Below are 26091 nucleotides of genomic sequence, written 5' to 3'. Positions count from 1 at the left end.
AAAGCCTGAGCCAATAAATATCAGTGTAATTCGCTAACCTAACAACAGTCCAAAATAACAGCAAATCTACCGACAATGATGATAAAAGACATGTTTGAATGGGTCATCTCAAAACTTTTCAGCAAAGACTGATGAAATCTGTGATTGATGATTTTCTAATTAATACATATTAGCTCCTTTTACACTTTATAAATGAGTTTTTGAAGGTATATATCATTAGAGCATAAACTTCTGGTAACAGACAAGCTTTCAAGATCTACTGATCATCAGTTACTCATTCTTAAACAAACAATATGCCCAGTTAGCGATATTTCAGACATAATCATGATAATCGAGTCTTAACCAGACAAACTGGAGACTGAAAACAGTCAGGATTCACATCAAAAAGCAAGTCACCAAAAATGACAACACAATTCTGGTCCAAGTTGGCACTGATATAACATTACAGTTTTGTGAGACCTGTTTGAACTTGAGTTTAGGAAAACATTAAGCGGAACTGAAGAACATTATGTTGCAGATATCAATATAATATCTACCAACGTATTCATTAACATAACAATACAAACATTTTTTTCCAAATTGCCATTAGAATATGCAGTAAACTGTTCGTTTTAACTAAAGTAAACACTTTTACTTTCATAAATATATACAGGAAGTTTTTCATCTTCAAATATAAGACAAATCAGTAAAAGAATTGAGACTGACTGATACAGTAAAAGCAATGTTCTACACCCAAAATTAAAATAAATATGTCCAAATAAATTGAAATTGTGCTCCAAATATCACCGCAACTACACGTCATTATTAATAGACGTCATTACTTTCAGTCACTGTGGATTTGCTCATCAACCGACCACGCCTTCCCCAGGTTACACCCCTTTTGTTTCCCGGTAAAAGAATGTCAGAATAGGGCAAATATTTCATCTTCAGTAAAAGGTAATTTCGAAAATATGATTGTACGGTACTTATGGTAAGCTGTTGTTGAGATGGCACTCTGAAATGACTAGATGTATTACCCCTTTTTTTTCTCTAAAACATGAAACTAAGGACAGAGCACTTCAACGCGGATATGAGTGGAAAGCACAGACGACCTACTTATTTTAAGTTCGTGTCATTGTGAAAAATGACAGGGTCAAACCACGACTAATTTGCTTGGAATAATTAATATGATTATGATTATATAATAATGAAACATAAACACCATCAACACACGCACATGGCACGGCACCCGTCAAGGGGTGATCTTTCCCAATCTAAATATCCTTTTCAGAAGATGACAGCTTTTCATTTGAAACATTCTCGCGAAATTAGGCCTATATTTTCTTATTTTATCTCATATTACGTCTACCCACCTTGATTCGAGTGCCTGATCTAACATATCCATGTGGCTTTTTGGTGGATGTTTGAATTTGCCAGGAAATAAAGCAAGCTTGATCACGGGGCCAAACAACAGGTCATGTGAGATGGAAAAATGAACATGTGACAAAGATGGCGTATTTCAGTCCAGAGCGGTGCGCATATTAACATAATTTCCTACTCGTGTGATGCGGTCCTACTACAAGCTCCTTTTCACATCCTAAATTATAACCTGTATATACGTCTGTGATTGTCACAGCTAAATCACATAATATTAGATCGTTTATCTTTATGGCAAATTAATAAAATAGCGAATCCAATACGGACTATTTTGTGTTGGCTGAGAAAATGACGTCATTGGTACATCTGCCGAGCCGAACCGGTGACGCGCATAAATGCAGTAGAACCTCAAATAAATTTAGTCTTTCCAATTTATTATTGCATTATCGAGACAAGGAAAAGATCTGACGTAAGCAGATATAAATGTATGTTTGCTCTATGAAGTAGAAAAATAAACACAGTACCGATTTGCATGAAATAAACACGAAGGATTTTATGCCGCTTTAGGCAATATTACAACTATGTACATGTATTTCAAACATTAGACGAATAAAAAACGCGTATACATATGAAAAACATCACCTATTCCATTTGAATATCCCATCTGCTGCTATAAATAAACACGATAAAACAATTTTAAAAATAACTGAAAAACAACCTGTTTTTTGTTCCTAAAACTAAGGTTTAATTGACTCACGAACAAAATAGCACACAAAATTGATAATTTCTGAGCATACGTCATGCTGAACCAAAGACAAAAATACGTAAAATGTTAAATTTTATAACTGAACATGTTTTATTTAAAACATGTAAAAGATATCGAAGAATGACCATGCCTAACATACTGCAATAGTATTTGAAAGTAACCAGCGCATACTAATGAACGGGGACGGTGGGGTGGTCTAGTGGTTAAAGCGTTCGCTCGTCACGCCGAAGACCCGGGTTCGATTCCTCTCATGGCTACGATGTGTGCAGCCCATTTCTGGTGTCCCCTGCCTTACTATTGCTGGATGGGCGGTGGGGTAGTCATGTGGTTAAAGCGTTCGCTCGTCACGCCGAAGACCCGGGTTCGAATCCCCCCATTGGTACAAAGTGTGAAGCCCATTTCTGGTGTCCCCCGCCATGATATAGCTGGAATATTGCTAAAAACGGCGTAAAACTTAACTCACTACTATTGCTGGAATATTGCTAAAAAGCGACTGTAAACCTCACTCACTCTTAATGTACGGAGCAAGCAGCTGGAGCATGGTATCAATACAACTTCAATACGGTGACATGAGAAGCAAACCAATGCTAGAACTTGCATTCCTCCTGCTAAATGGTGTTAAAACCACCGCCATTTTAAGATCACAAAACAAACAACACAAAACACATCCTCTCACAGCCCCCTTCCCCCCCCTACCACCACCACCAAAAAGCACCCAAAAAACAACAAACTAAGCCACGTACCATCTACCCCTACACCCCCCAAAAAATAATACATAATACTAATGATGATGATAATAATAATATACTGAGAGAAACAAATAAAGGAAGACAGGAAAATTCAAGCGTTCCTTTTATATTTTCCAGTTTTCATCACCAGCTTTGAATAGCGCTGTCTCACTGGTTAATTGTTGTTATCGCGATGAGAATGACGATCACACTTTTAAGACAAAAAGGTAATAAAAACAGTATATGTGGGTTGAACAAAACCAAACTGACACAGGATATAAATCTGCCACAATCTGCCTATTCAAGTCCCTGCATCTTTATCTTAGCACCAAGCGGGTGTTGCCTGCGGGCACTCGGATCATAGACGAGCGACTCAGATGATTCATTGACTGGCGACTCGGATCATTGACTGGCGACTCACCTGTCACAACATTCCTCATATTTACCACTGTGAAATTTTTGTTAAATTAGATATATATCATTCCAATAATTCGGTTTTGATAGAGAATCCATTTATGTTCATACTTGTACCAGGGGATGTACAAAATTCTAATAAATTGACGAAAACTTTACATTTGTTGACAACAAGACAAAAAGTTCACTAAAATAATAACAGCAATTTTAATTTAGAAGTGAGAAGTACAAATTTGTTGGCTGGGTTAGATTTTCTGGGGTTTTTTTGTACGTAAATAGAAGCGACAAAACCCTTTAACGCAGAGTCGATTGTGACTATATCGTGAGCATATATTTGTTTCAGCAGTATTACAGCTGTACGATATAATGCATCAAATAATTTCCTCTTGAATACTTTGTTGAAAATGTTTAAGCTATGCCGCAGAATCGATGCGCCTAGTAAATTTATCTTCATTGTTATTATCAGGTGAATAATAATTTCCTCATAACCGCTTTGGTGACAGGAGTCATTAAAGGGCCACTGATCCAGAGCAATTTCCGTGGACTGGTTGTTGTAAAATTCTGCCAGGGTGGACAGTAGCCCAGTCCCCGTGTCTGTCACGGTCGAGGGAGCAGAGGCTGACCAGTTTCATAATTCATAGCTAGGTTTCATAATTAGACTGTTGGCTGGAAACAATAATCGCTCTGGGTCAGTGGTCCTTTAAATAATTTACGGTAAACGATAGCCAATCGGTATAAATCGACGTGAACTCGGGTTTTTCCGTCATACTCGACTTCCGGTTTGCAAAGGAAACGCGTGAACGGAGAAGTGTAGACGAAAGTTTCAAGATGTTAGACTTTTTCACGATTTTCAGCAAAGGTGGAATTGTTTTGTGGTGTTTTCAGGGAACATCTCAGTTTTTTACACCATCTGTCAACGCCCTGATAAAAAGTGTGATTTTACAGGTGAGTTTTTATTTACTTTTGTAAAGTCAGCTGTTGATTGAGTGTGTCGTCTCTCAGTGGCCTTATGGCGACAGTTATTCGCATCAGCATGTATTGACTTGAAAGCCAACCAGGTTACTGAATTGAATGAAGTGAACAGTAATTGCGGACCGTTATTTGTGTCAACATTGTTTTCGTACTGATCATAATGTGACGGTCAGACTTTCATCCAGTGACGTTTCACATGTGCCAACATGGTTTCCCATCTTGATAAACACGTCCACAAATAGAAACCGGGATTTCCCTCTCAACTTCGTTCAATCTGATGATTTCCGGGCTCTTCTAGAAGAATCATCGTATTCGTCAGCAGATATAAAATCCCCACATGTCAATATGTTATATTCACCATCCGGAAAACCTTTAAAATTCGTAAACATCATTGTGAATCGCCAAAATTTCATGTTCTTAGAATCAGGAGAATGTACGCGGAAAGTCTTCCGCCCGTATCCCCCCCTTAAATTTAATTCTATTCAAACGATATCACCTGCATATATATTCCTCATCTGATAAGGGAGTGGCCGTGGGGTAGCCTAGTGGTTAAAGCGTTGGCTCCTCACGCCGAAGACCCGGGTTCGAATCCCCACATGGGTACAATGTGTGCAGCCCATTTCTGGTGTCCCCTGCCGTGATGTTGCTGGAATATTGCTAAAAGCGGCGTAAAACCAAATTCAGTCAGTCAGTCAGTATTCTGATAAGGATGAGTTGTATCTACTGTAAGGCATATCCAAATTATAAAAATGTCACTGAAAGAAATATTTCGGAAAGATTTCCGCCTGTAAAACACACACACACACACACATTTTTATTAAAAAAAAACCCCTTAACACTAACCCGTACCCTAAATCTAAACCAGTACCTTCCCCCATTCCTCCACCCACCTACACCACTCTTTAACCTTATCCTTATGATAAACCAGACAAGACACTGTAGTTAACTAACCAAGTATCATGGAAGTAAATAGCTAAGTGACATGATGATTGGGCAAAACACATTTCCAGAAGAACTCAAAATTTCCTGTGCCATGCAACATGATGCAATAAACACATGACAGAAATTGAATATTTGTTCCTTGACATGATTAAGCACATTTAATGCCATAGAACTGTCCAGTGAATCTGAAACTGTATTACAACTTACAACATGTGTTTAACTTGTCTGGGGCGGTGGGGTAGCCTAGTGGTTAAAGCGTTGGCTTGCCATGCCGAAGACCCGGGTTCGAATCCCCACATGGGTACAATGTGTGAAGCCCATTTCTGGTGTCCCCCGCCGTGATGTTGCTGGAATATTGCTAAAAGCGGCATACAACAACCTCAGTCAGTCAGTCAGTTTAACTTGTCTTTGTATGTAACTTAGACAATACACATGATATAAGTGCTGGCTTGTAGACACTGTTGTTATCACAAGAACCGCTTCATCAGTTTAGTTTTCCATGAAAGATGAACGTATCAAGTAAGGCTGTAACGATTCACTCGCATATTCGGTGAATCGAACCATAGCCCTTCATGAATTCAATTCGTTATTCATGGTCACCAGAACCGAATATTCATGAATATTTACAATTTTTTTAAGGGAGTGTATTTTACTTAAACCCTTATGTCCTTTTTCAAAACGAGATATGCAAGAATGCAATATGTACTAGCCTTGTAGTAGCCCAAGTCATGTTAGTTTGCCAAGGCTGTACATGTTACTGTCAACTATAACTATTACATACAAAATTTTAGTGTCATGAGATCACTGGTTATTGCTGTGACAAATTAACACTGTCAACATGGGCATTCAATATTGTGCATCAATCACTTAACTACAATATTGTATTCATAAATAATTATTCATATTCGTTACCTAATATTCGTGATACGTATCATATTCGCAACATAGTGTATTCGTTACAGCCCTAGTATCAAGCCCAAAAAAACATGTTAAAGCTGGACTTAGGACCAAGTGTATGTGCTTCAGTTCTAGTATTGGGGTATGTAAATATTATCAGTACTGAAGTCTGAACTTTACCCAAAAGATGAAACTTACCTTGTATTATCGTCAATTATACATTGTTCAGGAAAGGATAGATCATATAGTGTACAGTCCGAGACATAACATGTACCCAAGATGGTCTGTTGTCTCTTGTGCGCGGAACTGGTGCGTTCCACAGTACTAAGTGAATCTCTCAATTGGGTGCGAACACAGTGTGGGGTGATTAATACACGTACATCCACAGAGCTAAGTTAGAACCCAAGATGTTAAAGAGAAGATTCATTTTGGTAAAATATACCCTCCCCCTTCCACTCATTGGACTAAGGGGAAAAAGCCTGTTAGCAAATGGTACTTTATGTACATACTATCTTCCTGTTTCAACCAGAAACATATGGGTACAATATGTGAACCCATTTCTGGTGTTCCCGGGCTTGATATTGCTGGAATATTGCTAAAAGCAGCGTAAAACTAAACAACCATCAAAGAAGTCACCAACTCGGGCCAAATTTGTTTTTGTCTGTTTCCGGTAACCCGACCGACCCTATCCTAACAACAACAAAAAAAACCAAAAAACAAACACACACACACACCCCACCCCGACCCTAAATCTTTTTTTAACCAAGTCAATATCATGACTGGAGTCCATTTCAACTCATCATTTTCATCAAAGTCGAGTATGATATTTTCATGTTTTTCAGTGTACGTATGGTTAAAATAAATTGCATTGAATTGGCATAATGGGTCCTCACTGACCAAATCTACAAATAAATAACATGAATAATGATTTGATATAGAAATCTTTCAATGTTTCATCACAAGGCATTGTCACTACATGATATGGTACTCTGGTACTAGTAAAAAATAAAAGTTAAAAAATAAAAGATAAAACCGACCCACCTACCCTATTTTAAAAAGCATGTAATAGGAAACGGACATATATTTTCTTTTGGCCTCACTTAAAACATGTGAGCTGAGGTGAAAACGAGTAAGTGCAATTCTATATTTCCTGACATCAATATTGTTAAAATATTTCTGGATGTTATACATTACTTGTGTTGTGTGTTTCAGCAACGAACTGGAAGCAATCAGTTCAACCATGATCAGCTGACTCTCAAGTACAAGCTTGACAATGAGTTTGAGCTGGTGTTTGTGGTGAGTTGTCTTCATTCTACCATATGTGACTAGAACTGTGCGGTATTACTGGTATATCGCAATATGCTATTCAAAAGATGAATGTATTTTTTCCAGTGATTTTCTTCATGGTGTACATTTCTGGTGCCCTCTGTATTGCTGAAATATTGCTAAAAGCAATATAAAACCAAACTCACTCTTCTAAGGTTTAAGTTAAAATCCACACAGACTTTCATTCACAATAAATTTTTTCTTTCATTATTCTATGACAAAACAGCATACTGTCCTTACTATATTATATTTTAAAAAAAGAAATAGAATCCCCTGACTATGAAACCTTATCTGAGATTGCTGTTATCAGAACCATGTTTTTAGAGACTTATAATGTAGAAAATAGGATTGACATGTACAATTAGTGTCATATACTGTCATGCATGTCACTTTTAATATATCATAATGCATATCACACTACAGGTACCAGAATCATGAGAATCGCAGTATCTTGCAATACAATTTATTTTCCATCAGGGCTACAGATAAGGGGCGTACTGGCGTAATGTACGCCTCAAAATCAATTAAGTCTGACATAATATAAGATTTCAAACGTATCGTGTACGCACATAAATACCTTTGTACGTCTAACATTTAATTTCCGTGCGTATCGTGCAAATGGAAATCTATTTCAGATAAATACTTGTCAAGTTTCTTTTGCGAAACACGAAACACGATTTTCTTTTGAGGAAACCCCGACAGTAGGAATCACTTGCGTTGCCATGCAACGATATGCGTCACTATTTTTCAATTGGCTAAAAACTACACTGTTCCTATTTATATCCAGTTGGACCTGACATTTTGCGCATCACACGGTCGCTCAGTTATTTCTCACTCGTCTTCAAATACAAATACATGGTTGGAAATAGTGATCGATGAATCGTCCAGACATACCACATCACCAACTCCGCTCACACAAAAACATGTCAGTACTCATTCAAAATTCTCACACTCCACTTGCAATATGATGTGTAAGTACACTCGCACCCCTAAAAGTTATCTGGAGCCCTGTCCATTACACATTGCTATATATGACCGTAGATGATTCGTTTTCATATATAATTTCATGGACCACCAACCTTTGTACACCTTCTTGTCATGATCAATCATGGGAAATAGTGTTAACCAATCCATATTGAATGATGCAAGTTATTGCTATTACACTAACTTGTAATAAAGCATGTTCTTTGCATTTATGGATTTAATCTGTTAATCTAATCTTATTTACCAGTTTTGCTAAAAATGTCATTCAGTAATGTTTATATTAATTGCGTCGAAATCGTGCATCCCTCCGATACTAAGGTCAGGTACCAGAAATTAATGACAAAGTGATGCCCATTGAACAGATGATACTGCAGGTGCGCTCACTCACTCACTCACTCACTCATTACCGCCTCCGTGGTGTAGTGGTTAGAGCGTCCAGCCCAGAGAGCGGAAGGTCTCAGGTTCGATCCCCAACCTAGTCATACCAAAAGACGTTAAAATATGGTACTTGTTGGTCCCTGTCTGGCGCTCGGCACTAATGGGTACAACAAGGACTGGTCGGTTCGGAGTCAGTATAATGTGTCTGAGTGGGGTATTCATGCTTCACTGCGGCATGGTATCTCAGTGGGCTAGCACTATAAAAACCAGCTTCAGTCTGGGCTAGTACAAGCAGCCGCACATACACACACATGCACGTCGTCATATGAGCGAAATATTCTCAAGCACGACGTTAAACCCAATTTCACCTCACCTCACCTCACTCACTCACTCACTGTTTCCCAGGTGGCGTACCAGAAAATCCTGCAGCTGTCGTACATCGACAAGTTCCTGGACGACATTCAGCTGGAGTTCCGCAACAAGTACAAGGATGAACTGCTTCGGGGCAACATGTCCCACAGCTACAACTTCTCCGACGAATTCAACCTCATCCTCCGAGTTAAGGAACAGGAGAGCAAGGCGAAAGCTCTCAAACCCCGGTTTGTTATTTAAAGTTTTATAAAAAAAATGTCAATAAAGACACAATATTGTGGTTTGGTCAATTTTGAAGTAATGAATGGTAGCTGGTACTTCTGTGATGACTAACCTACCCCAGGGTTGATCATGTCGATCACTGGATTGTCTGGTCCAGGCTTGGTTGTTTACGTGATGTTAGATGGCTGAGAAATAACAATTTCTACAGTTATGATAAGTTTTTATCCAATTCACAAAGTAAGAAATTAGCTTTGATGATCTTTAGCTTGTCATTTTACAACGATTCCTGACTTAATGTAATCTCAACATGATGGGTTGGTACACATTGTAAAAATGTTTTCTTGCTACACAGGGAAATGAGGACCTTTGAAAAGTCTGACAAATCTAAAAAGACTGTGGCATCTATGATTGAAAACAAGAAGGATGAGAAGAAGCCTGCCAAGGGGAAAGAAAACAAGCCAGTCAAAGGTAAGCCACATTTGTCGACAAGGAAGTACTTAGAATACTGTAAACGTATTATATTTCGCGCAGGTTTTATTTTCGCGCTTATCGCGCAAAACATTTTAGCGCGAAAATTTATACACCGCGAATAAACCTGTCATTCATTCAGTCTAGCCACGCTCGCCCCTGAGTTGTTACCATAACACATCAAGTTTGAAGACAGAAATCTACGGGAATCTTAAAATGACGACTGATAGTAGCATAAAGAATCATACTTAACTGTCGCTGTAATGGATTTCCCAAAACATAATTAAATAATGAGCCAAATCCCATCGCCGAATTAGCGAAAACAGCAATGTGTGTTGTGGCTGCCATGGAAATTGGTCACATGACAGATGGTTTGATACAAAACAGATTACCATGAAACGACTCGGAAAGAAATAATACAGCAGTATTTTATTTATTCATTAAGATTTTATTTACCAGTACATCATGAAGCGAATAGTCACTTAACACTCAATCATCTCATTGACAACAACCCGGCTTGTTTGAAATCACAAAGAGCTTCATATACAGTAGAAGTTAATTCGTCAGATCGTCAGAATTCGGAACATAAGACTGATGTGTTTTTCATCTCTTCCGTGAGTAAACGGATTACTGTGTACTAGTATATCGCACAGATAGGGATTTCCTGTGAGTAAGCAATAAACGCCGCCTGACAGGTTAAGCCACTCTGTTTGTTTTCACTGCTATTAGTGGCGGCCAAAGAGGCAGCTGGCAGTTCCGGCAATTACTGATTGCGCGAATAATTGACCGCGACGATGTAGTCTAAACTGTCAATTCCGCGAAAATTGCACCACGCGAAAATAAGTGCGTTTACAGTACTTAGGTTATACCTTGGATCCATGCGTTTAGAAGCCAGTCAATGGTAAGTCATATCTGTTGACCAGGAAGTACTCCGAAGACTCAGGTTGTACCAGGGATGTGCATGTAGAATACACTCAATGGTATGCCACATTTGTCTGGACTAGTACACACATTCACACTGTACACGTGCCATGATCTTCTCCACAACGTCAGATCCCTATTGGAAATACATACCATTCTGTGCATTCTGATGTGAGATACAGTAAGATAGGAAATGTTTCCAAAATGTAAAAATAATAGTCATTTGCAAGAAAGATATATATAGTCGGCTCTTACATAATACTGATAAAATAGAGGCAAATTATTGGAATGAAATTATCAACTTGATAACAATGTGATTTGGTTATTGGGAGAGTGAATATCTACCCGTGACCAAACAAAATATGTTCTAAATTACAGTGGACAGACCGGTTAGGAATGCTATATGTTTGTATATAGGTCTGTATTCAGTTGTCAGTTACTATGGTTACAGCCAAGGCTAAGGCTCAGCCCGCCCCAGAGCCTGTAGTGGAGGTAGCACCCCAGGAGGCTGAGAAGTTCACAAATGGTGAAGTTGACGAGGAAACTCTCAGGAGGAACAGGGAGAAGCTATTCAACCGAGGCAAGAAGAAGCCGGTTGTTGAGACGTGAGTGTGAACAGTGTCATTTACAGGAATGCTTGTCGTAAGAGGCGACTAATGGTATCAGATTGTCAGGCTTGCTGACTTGGTTGACACATGTCATCATGCCCCAATTGCGTAGATCGATGCTCATGATGGTGATCACTGGATTGTCTGGTCCAGACTCGATTATTTACAGACCACCGCCATATGGCTGGAATACTAATAAGTGCGGCGTTAAACAACAACCAACCAATCATTTACAGGAATCGGTTTTAGTGCTGGAGCGATTAATCGTAGGATCGGTTAATCGTTCGATCTAAGTCAATATAAACGATTGTCGATTACAAATACACTACAGATCGATAATCGGAAATAATCATTATTTAGATGCACATACATTAAAAGGATTTATTCCACCTTGTCATGTCTTGTTTTACCGAACAATCTGATTGTCATTGCTTGTTTACTTCTAAAACGGAAGCTGTGTACTACACAAGTGTGCATGCTTTCCCTGTCAGCCAATGGCAATGCTAGATATATGTAGATTGGGGTGTCCTATTTCGTCATTGAAATACTACGGGTTTTAAAGTGGTTTATAGAAATGAATTAATATTCATGAGCAAACTGTGCCAAACTGATTTGTCCAATCATTCAACAAAACGTCACAATACGACCCAGGTACTACAGGTTAGCTACTTTCTAATTGGCTGATTGAGGGAATTCCTTGAGTTTCATTTGCATACAAACACGTGACTTTCGTAAGGCGGGTAAAATTAGAGCTATTTTTGGTTTGATGAATTCTCTTGAACTTTAGATACAATGCTTAATTATAATACTTCACAGAATATATTTTGTGTTTCAACGTTAAGGAAACGTCTTTGTTCACCCTTCAACATCAGCACAAGACAGAAATGGGTTTTTTTAAAATGGCATGCCATGAACATAAATCTATCAGCGTGGTCACATGACTAGTAGCGTGATCTTGTAAGGTGGGATGTCAAACAGACGAAACATTAATGGCATCTTTTGGAGTAAAGATTTAGAATTTTTGTGCATTTGATTATGAGGTAGAGATTGCGGTAAGGATCCCTGAGTTAAAATGAAGCTTTAGTGGGTTTTTTAATTCTGTTGCCAATGCAAAACTTGATTCGTAGCATATTTATGTCAGACTGATAGCGAGGATCACCTTCTTGTCATTCGGGATGCTTCTCATGGATTTTCTCACATTTTCGCGCTATAAACGGGAATTGTAATGGCCGATCGAAAACATATTACGATCGGAAACATAAGATGATAGGATACTTGATGATCCAAAGACGCTGCAAAAGTAAGAAAATTGCTAGCGTTAACAATTGACACATGCTGACAAACCGGAAGTTAGTTCGCTAACGTAGGTATTTGACTATGAAATGACCGTCCAAATGTTTATAATTGATCGATTAAAGATATGACACCAGCGATTATCGATCCGACAAAATGTAACGATAACCAGCTCTAGTCAGTTTTGATATATCTAGGCTGCACCAGTGCTCTTAAAATGCTGCTTGTGCAGGTAACTTTACCAGTCTTGCATTATGCCCTTCATTGCAAGGTCCAGCCTAAGATAAATGGAAGTCCTGGCTATTAAATACTTGTTGGTCCCTGCCTGGCGCTCGGCATTAATGGGTACAACAAGGACTGGTCGGCTCGGAGTCAGTATAATGTGTCTGAGTGGGGTATTCATGCTTCACTGCAGCATGGTATCTCAGTGGGCTAGCACTATAAAACCAGCTTCAGTCTGGGCTAGTACAAGCAGCCGCACATACACATACACACGCATGCACGTCGTCATATGAGCAAAATATTCTCAAGCACGACGTTAAACCCAATTTCACCTTACCTGGGTGTTAAATTATCTTGGTTGGATGTTGCTGGACGTCAGACCACACCACTCCACCCTGGGCAGATACTCCATCCACCAGATAACAGAGATAGTCAGTACTGACTCTAACCAAAAGTTGAGACCTAGTTATTAAGTAAATTATGGACAAATACAGAAATGTCTTATGATGACAGTTTCAATCCATGTTTAGTGGATTATGTGATGTCCATTTTCAGTAAGAGTCCCGAATCTCAGAAGAAGAAGGGCAAGGCGAAGCGTGTGTGGGAAAACGCTGGGACATCCCGGGACATGGACTCGCTCAACTTCAGCACCGCAGGCGGCAAGGAGGAAGAAATGAATGGCGAGACCATGACAACTGAGGCTGAGGTGAGACTTAAGGCATCGGTGCCATTCTGTGTGACATAAACAAAAGTTCAACTCTAATTATGTTTTCCTTGTGTTTCTCTGTTCTCTGAAAAAATCATTCATGTTCACTAGTGGTGGTCCGATTAATTGAAATAATCGAAGATTGGTCGTAGTGACTAAACGACCAAGCAATCGATCATGTTTTCTCATAATCGAACACAAACAATTCTGGAACACTTGTTTTCATTAACAATATTTTTCATATGGTTGGTTTTGTCTGTTACATTTCGTAACCACTACAAGCTCGTTTCAAGTCATGATTGAATTTATCTTAAAGATTCATACTAGTCATCGTTTAAAGATGTGAAATGTTGCCCCAAAACCCCAGAAGAACTACATTGTGTTCCCCTTTTTTAATGTGCATTAGCAAATTTCATAAATGACGCTAACCGATTATTTTCAATGATTGATCGGTAGTACTGAACCAATCATCAATTATGAGATTTTAACCAATTCCCAACACTAATGTTCACAAGAAAGTGTGAGACCTGTGAAGATCCAGGTAAGAACTGGTGCATGGTGTAAGAGGTGACTAACAGGTTTGGGTAGTCAGGCTCGCTGACATTGTCGAGGCATGTTATTGTATCCCAACTCAATTATTTCCAGACCGATGCCATATCATCAAAATATGGAAGAGTCTTGCGTTAAACAAACAAGCAAACAAACAAACAAAAATGGAAGTGTGGAATGTCACAAGTTCAGATTTATATCACGTCTTGAAATAAAATACTATCCAAATTGGTAGTAAAAGTTAAACTCAACTCATTCTACTGACATTTCAACTCAACAGTTCCAAAAACGTTGTGCACCACTGAATAAACTTTCACAGCATCTGTGTTTCTACCATTTAAGGGATAAATGACACAGAATATGATGAAAATATCTAATTCTTAGAAATTCATACATTTTGTTTTTTGTCATTGAACATGATTTTATGAATTTTGAAACTAATGAATGTTTTCCTGTTGAACAGAGAAGCCAGGTGGGTCAGCTAGCTGGGGAACTACGGGATATCGAGCCGGAGAGTAGTGAGGAAGAGGAGGAAGAAGATGAATCAGAGGAAGAAGTAACTCTGGCTGCGTCCAAGAGGTGAGACTTTCTCATCTGTCATTAGGTTAAAGCGTTGGCTCGTCACGCCGAAGACCCGGGTTCGAATCCCCACATGGGTACAATCAGTGAAGCCCATTTCTGGTGTCCCCCGCCGTGATATTGCTGGAATATTGCTAAAAGCGGCGTAAAACCAAACTCAGTCAGTCAGTCAGTCATCTGTCATTAGTATGGGGGGCGGTGGGGTAACCTAGTGGTTAAAGCGTTGGCTCGTCACGCCGAAGACCCGGGTTCGATTCCCCACATGGGCACAATGTGTTAAGCCCATTTCTGGTGTCCCCCGCCGTGATATTGCTGGAATATTGCTAAAAGCGGCGTAAAACTACACTCAGTCAGTCAGTCAGTCAGTGTCATTAGTATAGCTGACCAATGGGTAACAGGATTTAAAATTAACATTTGACCCTTTGTCTCAGACAAGTAAAATTCAGGACAAGTGACATTTTCTCATTCACTGCATCATTTACCATTTGGTAGGTTAAAACTCTGTAGCAGTTTGTTTTATGAAAAATAATCATGGCTAAATGATTACATGTGACATGCTGAATTGTATCCCTTAGCTGTGCTAGGATCTGCTGATCATGGGCTCTCTCTCCATAAATAACCTGACACGTTGTTACAGAACTTGAAAACATTAAAACACAGTTTAATCCTTTTTTTCTCTCGTTCACAAGTGAAAGAAATAGTGAAACAAAGGTCATTTCACATGTATTATGTAATGTTCTCAGATCGCATTACTCATCAATATTTTTCACTCAGTCTTGCTAGGAACTGGCTATTTGACATTAAACGCAGTTGTTTGAAAACTGCGGACAAGTTTTCCATTGGTGCTATGTGCCTTGGTAACTACAATACACTGCAAGTTGCTATGGAGAGTTGTGTCCCTTGAGTATGCCAGAAATCTGATTGTGGCTTCAAATCATGGTTGACCAGCTGATTTTGCCAGCACCACACCCCTTCCAGATATTGAAATGCAATTTATTGGAATGGTGACATCAGGCACCAGACAGATCATTTAGGTCTGCCTTTGTCAAAATAGGTTTTGAATCATTTGAGTTGGTTCTATTTGTTGCCCTTTCCATTTGATGAATGACGGTGAGAATTATTTTTATTATTTTAGTGATGCCGTCAGGGCACACTGAAATATTTCATTTGTGCGATTGCAGTATTTACTGTGCCATGCCACGCAAATTAAGCACTATTTCGATTCCTGAATGGTGAACGGGTGATACATCATCACTCTGGGATTTCCTCCCATATCAAGGTGACAGGCTTTAATATATAGCTGAAAAACGGTTTAACCCGAACTCACTCAGTTTTACTTGACTCTGTTTTATGTTGAGATGATAATTCCCTTTATGATGCCTGATAGGCCAACAATTATGGAGGAGTGGTTGAAAAAAATAGCAGGTTGCCTTCAGGAACCACCAACTGCACTGCTGGAGTTAACTCTTCAGACCAGGGCTTAACTCTTCAGGTCAGGGCTTAACTCTTCAGAGCTTAGACTCTTCAGGCCTTTAACTCTTCAGGTCAGGCCTGGACTTACCTCTTCAGGCCAGGACTTAACTCTTCAGGCCTGGGCTTACCTCTTCAGGTCAGGGCTTAACCCGTAACTCTTCAGGCCTGCACTACTCTTCAGGCCTGGACTTTCCTTTCTAGGCCTGGGCTTAACTCTTCAGGCCTAGGTTTAACTCTCAGGCCAGGACTTAAGCCTTAATTCTTCAGGCCTGGACATAACATCTAAGGCCTATACTTTAGTCTTCAGGCCTGGGCTTAATTTTTCTGGGGCTCATTTGAAACACTACAGTTTGAGGTGGAAATAAATGGCATATACATCTAACGCAGGCAGTAAAAGCATTGGAACTAGGATCTTACCTCTGAGGTAATTTTTGTAAAAATGGGCTCTGACCATAATTTTTTCAACATGCAGCTTCATTAAAAAATATGGACACAGATGCCAACCCTCCCGAATTTGTTGGAATCAAAGCCAAATTCATTCCGATTTTTTTCAAAATATAACAAAGATATAGATAGTCTTACTTACTAGAGGGCTAGGATCATCTTTGACTATAAATAATGATAATTAAATAAATATAACACTTTATTTACAGAAGTTCTCAAATTGTTTGCACAAGAAATAATCTGGAAGTTGAGTAGGCTGCCTGATAAATTCCATGCATTGTTTATTTTATTCACTTAACATTCACAAACACTGCTGCCGAGTACTGCAAACCGGTTTCAGTTGTATAAAGATCACTATGTGTAATGGCATTGAAAAGTGTTATAGGGATCCTAAATTTGTTGGGAAAATTCCTAATTGTTTCTATCTTAGGGAGCTCAGATTCCTAATTGCACCAATTTGGGCTTGGCATCTCTGTGGACAGGTAAATTTACTTCAGTCCATAGACAATTGAATTTATTGGCCGACACAAGATCTACCTGACATGGACCTTAGGGCAGGTGCCGATATTGGACCCTGGTTGATGCATGTTGTCTTCAATTACAGCCAGGCCAAGTCTGGCGGCGGAGGCGGCGGCTACAGCATGTTCTCCATGTTCAAGAACCTTGTTGGATCGAAAACTCTGACGAAAGAAGATGCCAAGGCTGCCCTGGAGAAGATGAAGGACCATCTGATAGGTGAGTCTGCAGCTGTTACCATGGGTACAGTTGTCATGGATACTGGGAGGGTCAATTTGTGGTCATCGTTCCCTCATCCTTTTTACGATGTATTTTATGTATATTTTTGTTAATAATGGATGTAGAGGTCTGAAGTGTATGTTGACTTGTCAATTAGAATGTTATTTTCACATATAAATGTCAACAAAACTTGAGAAACTTTTAAGAGTTTTTATTCTTCTTCCATAAACACTTAAAATATTGATAAGCATTTGCTACTGATGTGATTTTGGAATTGATGTGTATGTTTATAAGGACTTACTGTATGTTTCAGGGAAGAATGTGGCTGCCGATATATCTGTGAAGTTGTGTGAGGACGTGGCTGCAAAACTAGAGGGGGAAAGTGCTGGGAACTTTCGAAGGTGAGAAATGGGACGGTTCGGGGATTCTGTGAACATGGCCATAGTGACACACTTGAAGGATGAACCCGTGAAGGTCCTGGTAAGAATGAACCTTCAGTAACCCACACTTGTCGTAAGAGGCGACTAATGGGATCGGGTGGTCAGGCTCGCTGGCTTGGTTGACACATGTCATCGGTTCCCAATTGCGCAGATTGATGCTCATGCTGTTGATCACTGGATTGTCTGGTCCAGACTTGATTATTTACAGACTGCCGCCATATAGCTGGAATATTGCTGGGTGCTCACCTGAAGGATGAAAGTATGTTCTGACCTGTCAAGATCGGGGTTAGAATTGGTCTTCCACAATCCATGCTTGTCATAAGAGGCGACAGGTGGCCTGACTTGGTTGACACATGGGTTGTCTGGTCCAGACTCGATTATTTACAGACTGCTGCCATATAGCTGGAATATTGCTGAGTGTGGCGTTAACGAACATACAAAACAAACAGTGTAAGTGAGAGCAGCCCTTAAGGTGTATGTGTTTTATGTTCGGTGGGGGCTGTGGGGTAGCCTGATGGTTAAGGCGTTGGCTCGTCACGCCGAAGACCTGGGTTTGATTCCCCACATCGGTACAATGTGTGAAGCTCATTTGTGGTGTCCCCATCCGCGATATTGCTGGAATATTGCTAAAAGCGGCGTAAAACCAAACTCACTCACTCACTCACTTATGTTCTGTTTTACTCAAGGTGTGAACTCCACTGTGAAGAATGCCCTCCAGGAATCCTGTGTCCAGATTCTGTCTCCACGGCGACGAGTTGACATCCTCCGTGATGCTATGGACTGCAAACAGAAGAAGCGACCTTACTGCATCACTTTCTGTGGTGTGAATGGAGTCGGGAAGTCCACCAATCTGGCCAAGGTAGGTCTTAGCCAGAACAGTAGGAAAACTTGTGGCTATATTCCATGGTGGTGTCTTTTAGGACACAGCATTCCTGGTGTACTGAAATGCACTTTGTATTGATACATATTGCAGTGTTTTTGTGTTTGAACTGGTATTTTGGGTAAAAGAATATATGTTTTGTGATTATCTCTGTTTAAATTATCATCTTCACAGACTTTCATTCTCAACTGATGTTTTCCTTCGCAATTCATTGACAAAATGGTATAATTTACAAACATGTATATCAAAAACAGAATCCCCGAACTATGCCACCTTTTTTGACATTGCTGTTATCAGAACCATGACATATTTTTAGGCCCTTGATATGAACAAAGCAGTGTCACTCACTGGGATAGGCTTTAGCTCGAATATATTGGAATATGTATCACAATACAGGTACCTCAGTGACAATATTGTGCAACACAATGAACTTGCCCTGGTGTCTTGTGACATTGACTATTCAAGGTCACCACTAGTCTTTGAAAGTGATTGACGCATGCTATTAATGCAGATTCAGTGTCTGCAAACCGAAAGAAAATACAGTCGCCATTTTATTGTCATGGATGCAGGGGAGATAACTATGTAAGGGAAAATCTGGAAGTTTCTGCCATTTTGTTATTCAGTTACAAAGGGAAAAATCATTTCTGAGTGGATTTCTGTGTAGATGGAAGGTTAGATATCTTGCAAATAGCATCATGGAACCCAGAAAAGTATGCATATGTATTATTTGGAGAGTATTGCTGTATGCAGTTACCAGTAATACTGTAATACTTGTGTTTGTCAAGTCAACTGAAACAGATCAGGTGGTACAGGGTGGTACAGGATGGTACTTTAGCAGAGGTAGATACCATTCGTAAGGTCCAACAAGGGAATATACCTGCCTAGCGATTGGGAATTAATTTTTGTTATCAGTGTTGGCTTACATGTCCTTTATAGAACAAACTTTATGGATAACAACTTCTTTTTATTCGTGAGTGCGACGTTTCGATACAGATTCTTGTACGTTGTCAAGCATAATAACGGTACAAGAATCTGCATCGAAGTTGTTATCCATAAAGTTTGTTCTATATTGTACTTCCCAACTTCTAAAATGCCACTCAAAGAATTTACTTGTCCTTGTGTTTATCACTAATTAGGCCTGGATTAATTCCTGGCTTCTGTTTGTTTGTGGTCATTTCCCTTGTTAAATGCCATATTGTTATCTCATCATTCATACCTGGATTAATAATTCCTGGCTTCTATTTGTCCATCCGCTCTTCCAGTTCAGTGCTAATTATTGGCTTCCCTTGTTATCTTATCACTGTTGTTGATTCACATTTACTTACATAGCTGTCTGTTTCCTAGTTTTCATTCACCTGATTGAGGATTAGCAATATACTTGGAAATGTACTGTTCCTCAAAATAGAGATAAATTCCATAATTCACCTCTATGTGTAACAGGGGCGGTTGGGTAGCCTAATGGTTAAAGCGTTTGCTCATCACCAAAGACCCGGTTCATTCCCAACATGGGTACAATGTGTGAAGCCCGCCGTGATATTGTGGGGTAAAACTAAACTCACTCACTCACTATGTGTAACACTTCTAAATACTGTTCAAAGACTCAGTCTGTTTGTCTCCAAAAGGGAACATTGATTGCAAATAACACCAAATCACATGGAAAGAAAACATTGCACCTTGCACATCAATTTTCTGAGGTGAGTCGTGTCAGTTAACAACAACGTATACAGTGTAGCATGTGCAGTGCATCTATGCGCTGTTCCTCCTACCGTTTTAAGCAACTTTTACCACAGATGGGTGTAAAATACCAACAAGTAGATATTGTTGGATACAGGATATACATTGTTATGTGCAGTATTGACAATTAATAGACTATTCCTGGTTTTGAGTTTCTCTCCTTTGAAGGCAAATGTAGTCCACAGATCATTTCACACTCAGTGATACAGACCCGTGAAGGTCCGGGTTAGAATGAATCTTCAGTAACCCATGCTTGTCGTAAGAGGCGACTAATGGGATCGGGTGGTCAGACTCACTGGCTTGGTTGACACATGTCATCGGTTCCCAATTACGCAGATTGATGCTCATGCTGTTGGTCACTGGATTGTCAGGTCCGGACTCGATTATTTACAGACCGTCACCATATAGCTGGAATATTGCTGAGTGTGGAGTAAAACTAAACTCACTCACTCTTGTGATACAGCTAGAGTATTATCACACACCTTCTGTTCCACCAGGCCAAACCTTGGTTTTAGTAATGTCGAGAATCATTTAATCATTCTCACACTTTCCTGATTGCAGGTGTGTTTCTGGCTAGTAGAGAATGGATTCCGGGTCCTGATTGCTGCCTGCGACACATTCCGTGCAGGTGCAGTGGAGCAGCTCCGCACTCACACACGGAAGTTGAACGCTCTCCATCCTCCAGAGCAGCACAGCGGCCAACAGATGGTTCAACTGTACGAGAAGGGATATGGCAAAGATGCGGCTGGCATTGCTATGGAGGCCATAAACCATGGTAACTAATTCCTCAAAACTTCACTGCTGTATATGTGTGTTGGGGTACTGGCATTGAATTCTGCCATGACAACCACCTCCATGGTCTGTCTGGAGAGCTAAAGGTAGTTTGTTCCTTGTATTTTTATTCCTGGTAGTTCGTTCCTTGGACATATCCCACGAAAAGGTATTTCAATATGTTAATGTCCTAATTAACTGGCACTCAAACAGTAGGTCTTGATCGGCTGAGTCAGTGTTGAATTTCTCCGAGTAGGGATTGCATGTTAACTATTATCAGAGCTTTAATCAGGGATGGTGAAATAACCCGCATTGATGCAAATATTGATGTCCTTGTCACTTATATTGCCTTACTTTTTGCCTTTTCTGTCTTTCAATGGACATGCAACAAGCTCATTTGTATATCATCTGCCAGTGAAGATCCGGTGTCTTCAGTTGACTTTGCAATGCTAATAATGGATTGGTTTATTGGTTGAACATGTCATCAACCCAAGCAAATCGATGTTCATGATGTATACTGGATTGTAAGGTCCAGACTCGAATTTACAGACTGCCGCCATATATTACAAATATTGCTGAGTGTGGCGTTAAACTCACTCACTCACTCACTTAGAAGATCTGGGTTAGAATGTGATCTTCAGTAACTCAGGCCGGTCACAAGAGGCGACTTGGTTGACACATATCATCGTATCACACTTGCATACTTCAATGCTCATGCTGTTGATCACTGGATTGTTTGGTCCCGGCTCTATTATTTAGCTTTAATATTGCTGAGTGCAGAATTAAACAGGAAACAAACTTATTACATATGTTGCAACGAATCTGCTTTGAGACAAATACACAATAGAATGTTGACAATGCCACACCTGTTGAAGCAATGTGTTAACTGTGTATTGAGATTGTTGTGTGTTGGTTGCAGCCCGTGACAGCCGTATTGACGTGGTGCTGGTTGACACCGCAGGCAGGATGCAGGACAATGAGCCTCTCATGAGGGCTCTAGCAAAGGTGAGACCTCATTGAATGGAACCACCTCCGTTGTGTAGTGGTTAGAGCGTCCGCCTGGAGAGAGGAAGGTCGTGGGTTCGATCCCCGACCGCGTCGTACCAAAAGACGTTAAAATATGGTACTTGTTGGTCCCTGCCTGGCACTCGGCATTAATGGGTACAACAAGGACTGGTCGGCTCGGAGTCAGTATAATGTGTCTGAGTGGGGTGTTCATGCTTCACTGCGGCATGGTATCTCAGTGGACGAGCACTATAAAATCAGCTTAAGTCTGGGCTAGTACAAGCAGCCGTACATACACATACACACGCATGCACGTCGTCATACGAGCGAAATATTCTCCAGTACGTCGTTAAACCCAATTTTTCACCTCACCTCATTGAATGCCACAAGCAGAGCTGGTCTAATCTACACTAATACCAGGGACTTATGAACCATGCTTACGTTTGTTTAAATAACATACAATGTTATTTAAACTTGTATCTATAACCATACACCCTGGAATATTAACAAGTGAAGAAACACTTGCATCTAAAAAAACCTTTTTACAAAATAAGCTCTTGGTTAACAGGATTTTTAATTACCAGTCGCCTGGGGTGCTATGTTGGTAGTGAGCAGTTGCCTCCCTTGGCTATGCCAGGGTACTAAGCTCCATGCAAGTTCGTGGGTTTTATGGTCAGAAACAAAGTCTCACCTGCCTCACTTCAAACTTTGAGTTAGACTTAAATACTGAAATACTGCAGCATCAAACGGAACTCGTTCATTGTAAGTACAGTTTGAGAAAGTACTTCACCAGGGAATATATGCATGTTTTATCTTACCTTCGTCTAAATTGTGCTTACCACTTATGCTAGCTTCATTCACAGATATGTTTCGACTGTGTCCTGGTAATATTTATAATTAAACAGTGTGTTATACTTACCTTGTCAACATGGTTTACTTACCCATGAAGATCCGGGATGGAATTGATCTTCAGTAACCCATCCTTATCTCCACCCGTGAATATCCAGGTTAGAATTGATCTTCAGTAACCCATGCTTGTTGTAAGAGGCGACTAACGGGATTGGGTGGTCAGTCTCGCTGACTTGGTTGACATATGTCGTCGCATCCTAATTGTGTAGAACGATGCTCAAAATGTTGATCATTGGATTGTCTGGTCCAGATTTGACTATTTATAGCATGTCGCCATGTAGCTGGAATATTGTTGCGTGCGGGGGTTGAACTACAAACCAACCAATCAACAAAACAACCAGCATGATTTAGTACCCAACTGGACTTTGTTCCGTTTGCGTCACCTCTTTGGTGTAGCCCAGAGAACGGAAGGTCGTGGGTTCCATCCCCGGCCGCGTCATACGAAAAAACCCATTAAAATAATTGTTGGTCCCTGTTTGGCGCTCTGCATTAATGGTGGTCGGCTCGGAGACAGTATAATGTGTCTGAGTGGGGTATTCATGCTTAAGTGTGGCATGGTATCTCAGTGAGCTAGCACTATAAAACCAGCTTCAGTCTGGGCTAGTACAAGCAGCCACATATACACATGGATGCACATCTTCATATGAGCGACTGTGCTGTGTGATTGTCAGACACACAAACTGAATGACTTGGGTAGGCCGATTGGAATAGTTATTGAACATTCAACAGGAAATATCCAAAACATATATCTGATTGAAGCAGAATCAAGGTAAGGATAAAATTCTGTTTTTATTTTAAAGAAAATTATTTCTATGGAAGGAAAGACAACTATATTGTATCTGTCCTGTTTCAGCTAATCAAAGTGAACCAGCCGGATCTGGTTCTGTTCGTGGGCGAGGCCCTGGTTGGGAATGAGGCTGTGGATCAGCTGACCAAGTTCAACCAGGCCCTGGCCGACCACTCCAACATGACCAACCCAAGACTCATCGACGGTATCATCCTCACCAAGTTTGATACCATTGATGACAAGGTACGATCTCACTTTACTTTGGGAATATGGTTTGTATGTGTTGAGGATGGCGGGTAGAATTGGTCTTCAGCAGCCCACGTTTGTCATTCTCCATGAAGACCCATGCTTGTTGTTCCCATGGATACCTGGCGTAGAGCTTTCATTGACAACACATGCTTGTCAGATCCCATGAACATCTGGGGTAGAATCAACACATGCTTGTCAGACCAATGTTTTCAGGCAACACAGCTTGTCAGATTCAACTGAAAGAATTGTGTGGTGAAGTTGCTGACTTGATTAACACATGCCATGGTACCGCAGTTGCATCGCATCGTTTGCTGATTTTCGTGTTGGTCATCCAATTATTTACAAACTGCCATCATATATACCAGGGCCTAGATTTTCGAAGCTCTCTTAGCGCTAAGATAGTCTTAAGTGCCATACATTAACATTAACTTACGACTATCTTAGCGATAAGAGAGCTTCGAAAATCTAGGCTCTGGAACATTGTTCTCTGTACTTCAAAAACAAACAGTGTTGCCCTGGAGCAATTGCTTGATCCATCGCTCCACACTATAATGTTTGAAGCCAGTTTTTCACAATCTTTTTCTTTTCCAATTGCAGGTTGGTGCTGCAATATCTATGACCTATACGACAGGTCAGCCAATTGTATTCGTGGGCACGGGTCAGACTTACACTGACCTTCGCAACCTCAACGCCAAGGCCGTGGTTCACGCTCTCCTCAAGTAACAACGCGAGGCTGCACCATGTTAAATCCTGTTTTAACTGTTTTCTTTTCAGTAGCTTTTGACGCAGGCTCATGTGCATTGTTTTATATTCTTGTTGAAATATAAGGTTGTTAGATGATAGTTGCAAGTAACAAAATTGAATTAAAATGAAGTAGATTATACTTGAGAGGCTGCACCATTGATTACTCCTGTTTTAACTGTTTTGATCCTTTAAATGTCAGATAGCTTTTGGCACATCAAAGACACTTTTGAACTGGGCTACAATATCAAGGCTACATTGCATGTGCATTGTTTTATATTCTTGTTGAAATATAAGGTTGTTAGATGATAGTTGCAGATTTATCATGTAAAATTTGGTAGTCAGTGCTCAGATATATATAGATCCCAAGCTGCAGTCATTCAGTGCTTGATTTGATTAACACTGATGGATGTTATCGAGGGTATGTATCAAGAGGTCCTAACTCTGCAGCAAATTATCAGTTAAAATTGGAATAAATAATGTCAAAAATCTTGTTACAGTTAGAACTCACATTATGACTCAGCAGATGTGATTTTGTTTAAGTGTCGGACGGCTAGGGGTGGCCTAGGTTAAAGTGTTTTCCTGATACAAAGAAGCCCATTTCTGGTGTCCCCACCATGATATTGCTGGAATTCAATGTTTAAATTTAACAGTTCAAAATCCAGTCAGATGGATGTGCTGTGAAAAGGTTGCCTGAGACCAAAATAAGCCATTTTGTAAAAACATGAGTTATGTCCCTTTGTATTACAAGTGAACAATGAAATCAATCACATGTATTCGTGACATTGAAGGTGTGAGGAAACCCCATTGTACAGAATCCACTACTTTTCCGACCTCCGTGTACGTGTATAAAGGCATTAAGTCCTTCCTTTCCTGCTTACTGATCACAATTGCGTGATGCGTGTGATTAGTGCATGTTTATTGTACTGTTATGTGAAAAACACTTGGGTGCGTAAAAGCAAAATTCAAAATCGCCTTGCCATTTTGAAGCTACGTGACATTGGGATTATCACGCGTTTTACGTGTGCGTGGAAACCCCTATTACTATTTTAGTATAAAGTGTTGTATACGCATTCCGTATCATGCACTGCGCGTGGAAACCCACATGGAAACCCGGCTTTACTCTGTCGGTTAAACTTGGATTTTAGTACAATTGATTAAAGGCCAGTTTAATACCAATCCCTTTTGTTTGACTTTCTTGCTTAAGATTATTTGTTTGT

The 26091-nt window shown here is 40.0% G+C and overlaps 2 protein-coding genes and 1 long non-coding RNA gene across 8 annotated transcripts in view; 1 reads left to right on the top strand and 2 right to left on the bottom strand.

Moving 5' to 3' along the window:
- Positions 1-1506, bottom strand: part of LOC124284265 (upstream stimulatory factor 2-like) — a 32167-nt gene extending 30661 nt beyond the window's left edge. For all 6 annotated transcript variants that reach the window (XM_046720337.1, XM_046720334.1, XM_046720336.1 and 3 more), the window contains exon 1: positions 1353-1506. In XM_046720337.1, coding sequence (XP_046576293.1) covers positions 1353-1384 — 32 coding nt within the window. In that variant the 5' untranslated portion in view covers positions 1385-1506. The remainder of the gene's footprint in view (positions 1-1352) is intronic.
- A 2540-nt stretch (positions 1507-4046) lies between these two features.
- LOC124284263 (signal recognition particle receptor subunit alpha-like) lies at positions 4047-24994 on the top strand. Its single transcript, XM_046720333.1, is given in 15 exon segments — positions 4047-4209; positions 7288-7371; positions 9169-9362; positions 9710-9825; positions 11198-11351; positions 13425-13575; positions 14588-14703; positions 17225-17355; positions 17669-17730; positions 17732-17756; positions 18482-18654; positions 20971-21184; positions 22100-22185; positions 23948-24124; positions 24728-24994. Coding segments are annotated over 15 exon segments (1926 nt in total). The 5' UTR covers positions 4047-4092; the 3' UTR covers positions 24854-24994.
- The window catches only part of LOC124284264, a 19581-nt gene continuing 17132 nt past the window's right edge, over positions 23643-26091 (bottom strand). Inside the window, exon 3 of the long non-coding RNA XR_006900510.1 lies at positions 23643-23745. This is a non-coding gene — a long non-coding RNA (uncharacterized LOC124284264). The remainder of the gene's footprint in view (positions 23746-26091) is intronic.

Source organism: Haliotis rubra, unplaced genomic scaffold (assembly GCF_003918875.1).
Source record: "Haliotis rubra isolate DU_JTF1 unplaced genomic scaffold, ASM391887v1 Scf332, whole genome shotgun sequence".
NCBI lineage: Eukaryota > Metazoa > Mollusca > Gastropoda > Lepetellida > Haliotidae > Haliotis > Haliotis rubra.
The sequence above is the reverse complement of the archived record's forward strand: the minus strand, read 5'-3'. Positions and strand labels throughout refer to the sequence as shown.